General features: G+C 58.2%; 1 protein-coding gene across 1 annotated transcript in view; it reads left to right on the forward strand.

Annotated features, from left to right (window-relative positions):
- ITPR1 (inositol 1,4,5-trisphosphate receptor type 1) overlaps positions 1-10,859 on the forward strand; it is a 156,728-nt gene extending 145,869 nt beyond the window's left edge. Inside the window, exons 61-62 of the mRNA XM_055134213.1 lie at positions 2,694-2,855; positions 9,544-10,859. Coding sequence (XP_054990188.1) covers positions 2,694-2,855; positions 9,544-9,630 — 249 coding nt within the window. The 3' untranslated portion in view covers positions 9,631-10,859. The remainder of the gene's footprint in view (positions 1-2,693; positions 2,856-9,543) is intronic.
- The last annotated feature ends 813 nt before the right edge of the window (positions 10,860-11,672 follow it).

The following is an 11,672-nucleotide window of genomic DNA, read 5'->3' on the forward strand; positions in this document are numbered from 1 at the left end:
ATATTTGGTTTGGGGTTTTGTTTTGTGCTTTTTTTAAAATTTTTTAATTGAATCACTGTGAGATACACAGTTACAAGGTTGTTCATGATTGCATTTCAGTTATGTAGTGTTCCAAGCCTGTCCCTTCACCAGTGCGCATTTCCCACCACCAGTGTCCCCCGTTTCCATCCACCCCCACCCCTCCTCCGTCTGCTCCATGGCAGGCATTTCCCTCCCCCTCTTTCCCTCTCCCTCCCTCCCTCCCTCCCTCTCTCTCTCTCTCTCTCTCTCTCTCTCTCTCTCTCTCTCTCTCTCTCTCTCTCTCTCTCTCTCCCTCCTCTTCTCCCCCCTCCACCCCGCCCCCCTGCTCAGCTCTTTGGGCATTATGGTTTGCAGTGCAGACACTGAAAGGCTTTTTGTATATCCATTTACCTACTTCAAACACTCAGTTCTCGTCCAGAGTGCTCATCTCTAACCGTCACTGTCATAGTGGGCCCTTCGCTGTCCTAACCGGGGAAGAGATCACTTTGACCCAGAAGCCCCTCAGACGCCCCCAGTGTGTGCAGTAAGGACAGTGTGTATTTGTCAGCACTGCAGAGGTCTCGAACCCTCTGTGGAAGGCAGGGGTTTGTCTTCTCTCCACTACCCACCCCCCCGCGTGACATCACGTGCCTGGCTTCCTCAGGCTGGACAGGGCAGTGCCCTGCGCCCTCTGCTTTGGGCCCGGTGGCACCGCCTGCGCCCCCTCCCCCTCCCCGGGTGCCGCGTGCCTCCAGCACAGCGAGCTGCGCCCGTGCCGCGCCTGGCTCGGGGGTTCTGAGGGTCCAGCTCAGGCGCTGCCCCGGCTCCACCCACGGGCCCGCTGCGCAGTGATGTGGTTCTGGCACCTGCACACTCGTCTCTCGGCTGCCGGCCGGGACGTGGCAGCACCCGGGTTTTCAGGCTCTTGGGGGGTGTCTGGTCACATGCTTGGGCGGGAACGACTGTGAAAGAGGCGCAGGGTCTGGACGGGCCGAGAGACTCAGTGGGAGCAGAGGCCGGGCGCAGGCGGGAAGTGGGCGGGGGCTGTCTACACTGGCCGCCCCGAGGCCCTGCTCTCTCCGACCCGCGCTTTGCAGGCCCGGGGAGGCTGCGTGGGCGCAGTGCACGCCCCAAAGGGCGTCTGTCCCTGGACCCGGCCTGGCCGCGTGTTCTCTTCGTTCCGGCTGGGCTTCGTGTTGCCGGTGTCTCCCTGGCCGTCTCCCACGGAGTCGGGGCTCAGCGCCTGGGCTTCTGCTCCCAGCACTGCCGCCTCCTGTCCCCGGTCACAGAGCTTGGTGGACCTGAGCCTCTCCCTGTCGGGGACGCGCCCGCCCGGCATTGACAGGCTGTCCAGCTGTTTGCAGCTGCATCCGAGCTGCTGGACCAGAGACCACACCGTTGCCCGGGAAGGTCTCGACCCAGAGAGCAGTTACCCCGCGTGCTGAGCCGGTGTCCCAAAGCCAGCTCCTGCGGGGCCAGGGGTGACAAGGGTGTGTGTCCGAGTGTCCGTTAGACTCTCTCCCGATGAGACCTGGGTGTCCAAGCAAGGTGACACCAGAAAGGCTGGTGCGGAGGCTCGTGCTGCCCGTTTCTCAGGCTGCTCGGCCTTCTCGCGGCTCCCGCCTGCCCCAGTGGGGCTCGCAGCTCCGGGAAAGGCCCCGAGCAGAGGGAAGCCAGCGGGGGGCGACGGGGGCTGAGTCTCGGGCCTAGGAAGCAGCCGGCTCTGCTCCAGCCTCTGGACACCAGCGGGAAGATCAGAGCATCAATTAAAAAAAAATTTTTTTTTAAAGAAATGCATTTCCCACTGTAGCACTGTCGTCCCATTGTTCATTGATTTGCTCGAGCGGGCACCAGTAACGTCTCCATTGTGAGACTTGTTGTTACTGTTTTGGGCATCTCGAATACCCCACGGGGAGCTTGCCAGGCTCTGCCGTGCGCGCGGGATGCTCTCGGTAGCTTGCCGGGTTCTCTGAGAGGGACGGAGGAATCGAACCCGGGTCGGCCAAGTGCAAGGCAAACGCCCTACCCGCTGTGCTATCACTCCAGTCCCGCATTTCCCACAGAGAAGGAACAAAAATTGAGGGGGAGGTGGAAGATGAGAAGGAAAGTTACAGGGGGCAAGGGCGGCCTCAGTTGCCCCGGGGACGGGGGAGTCCCAGACGCGGCAGCACCAGGGACAGGGTCTGAGCTGCGAGCACGGAGCTCTGAAAGGTGCTGGCAAGGCGGCAGGTGGGGGTTGGTGTGGCAGGGACACTGGGGGGGCAGAGGGGGGAGCATGAGGACATGGGGGCGGGGGGGAGCACGGGGACACTGGGGGGACACGCTGACAGTGGTGCTGCTCTGTGATACTGATGCCCGAGGCTCAACTCTCATAGCTTTGCGAATCGCGGCTCTTTAATTTTTTGTTTTAGTTTAGGGGCCAGAGCGATAGTACTTAGCCGGTAGGACTTCGGCCTTGCACTCGGCCCACCCGGGTTCAATCCCCACATCCCATATGGTGCCCCGAGCACCACCAGGAGGAAGCCCCGGGTTGCAAGGGTCCGGTCACCGGCTGTGGAGCGACCCGGAGACCCTGGACAGCCCCGCCCTGAGGCTTCAGCCCTGCTGGCGGCCAAGTGCTGAGGGTTCCCGGGAGGCCCCCGCCCCGCCCGAGGGTCCGCTTGGCGCCCCTCACACGCGCGTGTTGCCCCCAGGAGCGGAACCTGGACTGGTTCCCGCGCATGCGCGCCATGTCCCTGGTGAGCAGCGACGCGGAGGGCGAGCAGAACGAGCTGCGGAACCTGCAGGAGAAGCTGGAGTCCACCATGAAGCTGGTCACCAACCTCTCGGGGCAGCTGTCCGAGCTGAAGGACCAGGTAAGGGCGGCACGGCGGGCGCAGTGGCCTCCCCCCACCCCAGCCCCTCCCCTGCTGCTCGGGGCCGAGGCCCCCGTGAGAAAAGCCCCCAGGAGGCAGGGCCGGGCCGAGGCAGCTGACATAATGCAGGGCTGTGTCCACTCCGCGCGCTGGCCCGGCCAGAGGCCCTTCCTGGCCAGGCTTCCCGGGCCTCGGGGCCAGCGGCTCTTCACGCTGGTGCTGACGTTGGTGTCCCGGGCTGAGACAGCCGTGTCAAAGCCGCCTGACCTGCTCCCTGGCCAGCGGTCGTGGGCACCTCCCGGTGCCCGCCAGGACAGGGCAGGCCCCAGCCCACGGCTCTGTCGCCCCGTCTGCCCTCACGGCCTGACGCAGCCCCGCCCCTTTGAGCCGTGTGGGTGGGGGCGGGCTGGGCCAAGCGCCCTACAGCACGTGCTCTGTGCCCGGGGGCGGGGGGGGGGGGGCAGGACGGGCCTGTCGGGGCTCGTGCCCGGGCAGGGACACCAGCAGGCACTGTGGCACCACGGGCAGGCCGCGCCAGCGCCTCCATCCATCTCCCTGCCCGACTGTGTCCGCGGGCTGCGGGCTGCAGGGTGCCCGGGCGGGCTGTCCTGTCCCTCCCTGGGCTTTGTGCCCGGCCGCACCCCGCTGGGGTGCCCAGACACGGTCACGCCTGCTCCCGCCAGTTCTGCCTGTTCTCCGCTCTCCCAGGGTGCCCGTTTGGCCTCCGGTTCCTTTCACTCACCTTCACTGAGACGCAGATAAACAAGGTCTCTGCTCTCGCTGGCTCCCGCTGAAGCCAGGGCGGCGTGTGGCCGTGCAAAGGCCGTGCAACCTTTGGGGAGCAGACGAAGCTCAGCCCCACTTAGCTTCCGTCCTGGCTTTGTGGCCCTGAGGCGTCTGCCAGGTGTGCCACGGCCGCGGGCCTCGAGCGACAGTCGGACATGCCGCTCCCTCCCCTCTGCCCTGAGCAGGAGGCAGATTTCCTAGTGAACCTGACACAAGGCTGCGTTTCCATCTCCCTTCTGAGAAAGCTGTGGCTAGAAAATCTCAATTGGGTCCTGTTTTAAATTAGATCTAAAGGAAGAGCAACCCTTACGGGAATTGCCCCAGGTCCCGCTAAAGTAAGGGATGAGGTCAGTCCTAGGTGGAACTGGCCCTGAGAGGCTGTCGGGTGAGTCTCAGCCGCTGTCACAGCTCCCCCAGGGCTGCCCTAAAGCACCGCCCCCCACCTCCCCACCCTGTCAAGCCAGTGAACTCAGGATTGGCAGGAAGAGCCTCTGCGCAAGAGGCGCCCAGCGAAGGCCCACATGGCCGGGAGGACTCGGGGTCTGCTCAGATCTCCGTCCTCCGAGCACCCTGTGCTGCCGTGTGGTGTTGCCCCGTGCACCGTGTGTCTTCCCTGCACCTCAGGCCACCAGGGACGGCCCCTCCCTGGCACCGCTGGGCACGGCAGCGCCCCCAGTTTTCAAACCCCAGGTCCGGCTGTTTCTATTAAGTCAACGTTTTGACTTAAAATACGCCAGACCTGGTCACACTCGGCTCCGGCTGATGCTGGCGCTGGATTTCGTGCTGATCCAGCCGCGTCCAAGCGTGAGCCCCCAGCGGGAAGGGCTGGCGTCAGCGCGTGACACGGAGTGGCTGTTTGGCTTCGAGCGCGGCGCTGCAGTCCTCCCCACGTCCCTCATCACAGAGCTGCAGGCTCTCCTCAGAACGTTCCTTTCTGTTTCCTTAGAAGATATTAGACAGGTTGGAGGAAGCATCAAAGCCGGGTCCACTCCTGCTCCACAGATGACCTTCATACGTGTGGGGGCCCGGAATTGCAGGGCGGGGACAAAATTGGATAGAGTTTTTTCTTTTACCAAGCAGATTTTGCTTCTCTCAAAAAGAGCCAGTGTTTTGTTTGGGTTATGTAACTTCTAAGAAGTGTGAAGTTCATTTGAGAATCCGCTTGTTAAGGAGGTTTGATTTCATTAGATTTGGTGTCCGCGGCACTCACGGAGCTCTCTGGGCGGCTCTGCGCGGAAGGCCACCACGCCAGGTTCTCAGAGGGCCGTGGGGAGAATTCCTGCCTCGTAAAGGGAAAATTCTTCTGGAGTAAAGAAGAAAATTCCCACAAATGATTAACGAGGAAGAAACTCGGATATTTTATAAACAGCTATGAAAGAATACCATTCACTGGTATAAGTGATGGAAAACAGAAAAATTGCTTCATCGCTTAGATATTTTTTCAGATCTCCGAGTCCAAAAGCTAGCATAATGGATTCGGTGGCAGTTTAAGGGGGACTTTCTTCAGCTTTAATCTTTACTGTCGTTGACTTCTTTGGTCGATGTTTTCTTGAAAATACAAATTTGAGGAGAAAAAGTTATTGTTGAGGGTAGGAGATTAGTGGCATCATTTTTCTCTACTATTTACCGCCAAGCAGAGTTAATTAGAATTTCTATTCCAAATGTTTCCTAACGACGCATCGCCTGTCCAAGTTTCCCCTCCCGAGAGATTCTGAATACTGAATGTGATTCTCTTACACTCTTATTCCAAGGAGGAGAGCTAATGTAAGAACCTCATTTCTTTGTGCATGTTTTCTTCACAATGCGAAAGAGCAGAGTTTGAGAGAAGGGCCCACACGGGTGAAGACGTGACTGGCTTTCGAAGACAGTGACCCTTGCTCACTGTCAGCGGGACAAGAACTGCTTGGAAGCTCAGATTGCATCAGCACGTCGTATCGCTTGGCTTTTTCTCGCAAGAGGGGTGTCAGGTGGCTTTGCCTAAAGGAAGGGCAGCACACCATGGCAAAGCTTGCCCCATCGGGAACGGTACCGAGTGTCCGTCTTCCTGACGCTGCGCTGGGACCACCAGGCCCTGAGGTGGACCCTACCCGGCGGGTCTGCATCCTCTAGACAGAGACAGGCAGGCGCCCTGAAGCTGGGAGATGGAGCCTGCAGAGTCTGGTCGAGGCGTGAAGGAAGCTGCGAAGAGTCGGTTTCCTGTGTCAGGGGGAGGGGAGGGACGGTGTCTGTCTCCTGTCTCCAGGCTGTTACCTCTGGACATGGCAGGAAGTGCTGCAGGGGCATCTCGGGCGAGGACTGGGCATGAGCAGAGCATGTGAGCATGGCACGCGCCGGGAATGGCTCCCCCTCTGGGCACGCCCGTCCCTCCTGGGCAGCACTGGAGAGACGCCTGTTAGCCTTGCGGTTGGGGTGACAGAACCCCGACCTCACAGTCAGGTCACTCGTCTCGGAGGTGTGACACCTCCCTGGGCGCGCTGCCGGGAGGGCAGACAGGGGCGGGTGCGTTCGTCCTGGTCTCGGGAGGGGACTGGACAGCAGAGCAGCTCAGGGCCGGGCACGCACGTGTGTCCGAAGCGTGTGAGTTTGCCCAGGTCACTTGGGACCCATCTGGAGGCTGAGCGCCAGCCGTCCATGCGAGCCAGCCACTTCCGTCGTATTGGAGAGAGTCTTTGCTTCTGTTCTCAGTGTTGTCAACTCTGAGTCCGAGTGTGGCAGACTTTGTAGGACTCTAAAAATGAATTTGATTGCTAAGAGTCCCAGGCTGTTCAGACTGTGAGTCACCAGGACTTCACTGTGACACGAAAACCACCGTTCAGACGGTGCGATGAGGCCGCGCCAGGCTGGGGCACTGAGGCCCCTGTGGAGGCCAGCGCGGCTGGTTAGAGTTTGCTCCTTCCCCTCTCGGTGGTTTTAGGAGGGGCCGCTCAGATGTCTGGCTGCCTCCGACTGTACAACTACAGTATCCTTGGCTTCTGGACTGGACTGGCCGAAAGAAGTCCAGGAATTGAAGCTCTTCCCTAGACTCGTAAAAACAGGAAGAGCAGCCTGCAGTGCCCACGCCCAGCTGGAGGGGGTGCCGAGGATTCTCAACACATCTACGACAAATGTGACATTTTAGACGATTCAAAAATGGGCTTTTCATGATTAGAAGTTTTCAGTTTCCTTAGATCGGAATCTGATAGATATTTTTACCAGGTCCCCTGCGTTTCAGTGTCCAGAGCAAAGGCTACGTTACAATGTGCCGAGGGTAAACTCCGTGTTTCTGTTCCTCTCTGGGTGATGCACTGAGAGATGTGATGTTGGGGTGTGATGGTGTAGAGATAAGTCTAGAGAACTGAACTCATGAAAGTCGGAAATCGGGTGCCAGAGCGATCGTGTAGCTGATAGGGCACTTGCTTTGCACACAGGTGACCTGGGTTCAATCCCAGGCACCGCCACCTGGTCCTCTGAGCACTGTCAGGAGTGACTCCTGAGTGGAGAGCCAGGAGTAAGCCTGAGCACCGCTAGAAAAATGAGAAAAATGCAGCCCAGGGCGGGGACGCTGGCTGGCTAGTCTCGTTGACCTGGGTTTCCTGCAGACCAGACAGGCCTGGGGAACTTTCTCGCAGCCGTAACTAGATGATGACCCCTCGAAGGGGCCAGGTACCCACGGGAGCAGTGGGCTGGTGCCTGCCCGCTCAACCGTCCTAACCAAGCCGCGTCCATCTGTGTGGGGGATGGATAACAAGACCAGGACTCGGAGTCCTGTGCTCGCTAAAGTCTCCCACAGACTCCGAGTCACCCGATGCAAATCTGTCTACTCAAATACCCTTTGTAAGAAGTGTTTGAGTTCGCGCATAGACCCCCGTGGTCTTCAGCCCTCGGCGGCCCCAGAGTTCACAAACGTCTGGAGGGTCGCGGGTTTCCTTTCCTGGCACCAGAGCCACCAGAACCTGAGTGGGCCGAGGAAGGAAGGAGGGTGCTAGGTGCGCCGGGGCCGACAGGCAGAGAGTGAGGAGCGGGGCGTCCCCTGGGGAGTGGGAAACCCCCCCCCCCACTGTGGGGAGCACGTCGGAGACTCGGAGGGAGTCAGAGAGCGAAGGAGAAACGCTGCTTCAACAGCTGCCTGGAAGGTCATTTTCTGTCAAGTCGCGATTTATAGAGAAATTCCAGGCGAGGCTTCGGCAGCGGGCCCTGTGGGGATCTCGGCAGAGGCTGCCGTTGCCCGGGCAGGGATTGAACCCGCCCCGCTCCCTCCTGGGGCCCCGCCCCGGCTCCTGGAACCCGTGGTCCCCCGGGGCTCCTGAAGCTGCTTGAGGTTACTGAAATCCAGTTCCGCTTCACTGGATTCTGCCTCAAGGTGAGCTGCCCAGCGGCTAATAGGGCAGGAGTGAGGGTGGGAGACGGGGCCAGGTCAGGCAGTCAGATGAGCCCTAAGTCAGCACCTTCCAGAAGATTCCGCAACCACCCCGGCACCCCAGATACCCCTCTGAGCCCCGCCAGGAGGAAGCCCTGAGCATCACCAGGTCAAGTGGAGATACTGCAAAGCTTTAGGAAGTGCTGCCTCACAGGAACAACCGCTCCCACCATCCCTCTGGTCACAGTGATCACGGCAGATGCATTTCCCAGGAGCCTGGAAACAGGGACAGTGGGGATGAGGGGGAGTGCGGGGTCTGGGTGGTCCGCGCTCCCTAGCTGATGCCAGCGTCCCGGGTGGGTCTCCAGAGGCGCCCACACAGCACCACGTCCTCCCACTGGCCCAGAAGCACGGGCCGGGCCGCCCCAGAACCCGACAGAGGGTAAGGTGGCCCCGGGGTCACGGTCTCCCGGCTCTCCTGCTCATCTGCTCAGCACAGCTCAGAGACCCCCCACAGGACACCAGGCCGGCTTTGGGGTGTGTCTGTCCACGGGATGGGGTCTGGGCCGCGCTGACCCCCAGTCTCACCCCTGGACTTGGCTGTCTCTCTGCAGAAGCTGGAAATCAGCACCTAGAACCGAATTTGGGGTCATGAATCCTTTTCTTTTTGAGGGGCCTTCGAAGCCCTTCTCTCCCGGGGGCCTCTTGGTGATCTCGGCCAGTGGGGCCGGGTCCAGGGCGTGGCCGACGGGTGCCAGACGTCACCTGGGCCATCCGAGCTACCCGGCGGTGCTTGGGGGACTGCGTGGTGCCAGGGCATGTGCCTTAGGCCCCGACTGTGCCTCTGGCCCGTGGCCTGGCTCGAGCACGGTTCCCGGAGGCAGAATCACAGTGGTGCTTCTCGCTCCGGCTCTGGGGTGTGGTTCTCCGGCCAGCCTCAGGCGATGGTCCCCCTGGGCCTGGGTAGGAGCCAGAGCTTGCTTGAGGGCCCCCTGCCTCGGAGAGAGCCATTGCTCTTTCTAGCTGTGTGTGCTGCGTGTTATTTTTCTTGCAAACCCAAATGACTTGAGTGACGGCGGAGAGGAGCCCCCAAGACCAAGGCCAGGGTCCGGCCCAGACCCTCCGGGGGCCCAGGGCACTAAACACACGGGAGCTGCCGTGTTCCTGTAAACCAGCTGGACACGGACTCGGGGAGCGATCGTGAATCCGGTGTGCGGGCGGTGTCTTTGTTTTTGTTCTGCTCTGGGGGCGGGGGCCCACACCTGGCCCTGCCGGAATCCCACCAGGGCCTCCCCCATGCAAAGCACGCGCTGGGGCTGTTGTTTCTGTAGGAAACAAGTAACAAGCGAAACTCCCGAATGTCACACTGCATGAGTCGGTCACAGAATTCCCCGGGCTGCCTCGGCCGCTGTCCTCTGAAGCCGGGTGTGACACAGAGACAAGCAGTCTCTGTAGAAAGTGGCTTTCGGTCTAAACCAGAGCCACAGAGGTAAATCTACGGTTCAGCTTAGGATTTGACGTACAGGAAGTCTCTGGGTCTCATGATGAAACTTCTTAACTTTCCAGATGACAGAGCAAAGGAAGCAGAAGCAGAGAATCGGCCTTCTAGGACACCCCCCTCACATGAACGCCAACCCGCAGCAGCCCGCATAAGCAAGTGGAGCCAAGGCGGATTTACCTGTTCTAATTATTCTAGCGTGGGGCCGGGTGATCGGCCCGCTGCACCCACGAAGGTTCATGCGTAGTACATTTGTAAATACTCGGTTTTATACTGTATGTATATGATTGCTACTCTAAAGGTTTGGATATATGTAATTAGATGTGTTGGCAAAATGAGCTGTCGTTTCTGCCAAAAACATTAAAAATGCCTTTTTTGGAAGGACCATAGAAAGCACCTGATTTGCACTTGAACCAGAGTATAGATTTAAAAGTAGATGACATGTATTTTGTATTTAAAAACTAGAATAGCCAGTATTTATGTTTTTTATAAAACTGTGCAATATGAATCATGCAATCACGATAAATTTGACTCCCGAGTATCCTGGGGCGGGCACATCTTTGAAGCTGGTGTGTTCATACTGTGTAATAAATGGTTAAATATCAAATGATGCTGCTGCCAACCCCTATGAGAAGTGAGGTTCAGGCCTTGGGCGTTTTGTACCGTGTGATTTTCCCGTGGTGGCTGTTCCCCCTTGCTCGTGGCACCGGGGCCACTGTCTTCGAGGGACCGTGCTCCAAGCCAGCGTTCCTTTAAGAAATGCAACTTTAGTTTCAAAGATGCTTTCAAGCTTCTGAAGTGATTACTTAAACTAGTTCTTTAAAGGAGAGTTCAATTAGAAGCTCAGACGTTAGGTTACGAAGATGTGGGCGCGTTTGTCAAGAGACCTTTCTGTGCGGTGTTTGGGATGCGTGCGTGCTGCTGGCCCATCAGTTTCATCACCAGGGCGAATTGTGGAGTCACGTTTTCAAGAAACGAGTAACTGATGGTTTCTAGATTATCTAGTCCTAGCAGTAGCATTGATTTTTTTTTGTTTGTTTTTCTTCATCTAAACCAACATGCTAGAGTAGCTGAGAATAAAATGACACATAAAGAGGTGAAATATGATCTAGCCCATTAGAGCTCGTAGTTGGACACTGACATGCTATTCTGTGAAAGAGCCACATTTTGGTTTTATTTCTTTGTCACATGATTGCTTGATGGATGAAAAGTATGAAAGGAGACTTTTATATCTGTTGCCTAGTTTTGTACATGGGTCTCATTTTACAAGAGAATCTCTGTAAAAAAAAAAGTTTAAAAATGTTTCGAAAGCAGACGTATGAAATGAGTGACGTTTGTAAATGCATATATAAGAATATTTAATAAATGATGCTGAGTGATAGTGGCTGGCGGCTGTCTTTGTGCCTTTGTATCTTAACGGCTGTTCCAGTTACATTATTTTCTCTACGACAAGTTTAGTGTTGGACTGGTTTGGTTCCTGGACTAATTTAGAAAATAGCTCCTTAATGAGAACTACTTGTGCCACGCGGCCGACCTGGGTTCAATCCCCGGCGTCCTGTAGGGTACGCCCCGCACCTCCAGGAGTCATTCCTGCGTGCAGAGCCAGGAGTAACCCCTGAGCATCGCTGGGTGTGACCCAAAAAGTTAAAAAAAAAAAAAAAAAGGAGTGAGAACTACTTGTGCAATATTGGGAGATCTGCTCCACTGTTCGCCTGTCCTTCCACATACCCCGGGCAGGCGGGGGCAGCGTGGGCTATGCCGGTACCTCCTCCTGGGGGCTCCCAAGGGCCCCCGCTGCCCACCACGGGTGCTGAAGACTCGGCAGCGGCTGAGCTCGCGTTTGCACACAGTGTCAGGGTCCTTCACACAGGTAGGGAAGAACATTTTCCAAAGTGCGTAAAACCTGTTCCGCTCCCAGCTCATCCGTCACCCTGGCCGCTCTTTCCCACGGAGCTGCTCCGTGCTTTGATAAACGCGCCCCGCCCTGGGAACCGGGTCTGCATTACCTCCCCGCTCCGGGACCGGTTTCGGGGCCTCTGCGGTCGGAAGCTGATAACGCACAAGCACCCGGCCTCGGCTTCCAGGCTGCAGCCGACTCGCTCTCACCTCTGCACCCAGGCGGCCTGTGAGCCGCCCGCCGCGCCCGCCGGCCAGTGGGGACTTGCTCTCCCGCCCCCTTTGATGTCCCGGCCCTGCA

Source organism: Sorex araneus, chromosome 4, assembly GCF_027595985.1.
Source record: "Sorex araneus isolate mSorAra2 chromosome 4, mSorAra2.pri, whole genome shotgun sequence".
NCBI lineage: Eukaryota > Metazoa > Chordata > Mammalia > Eulipotyphla > Soricidae > Sorex > Sorex araneus.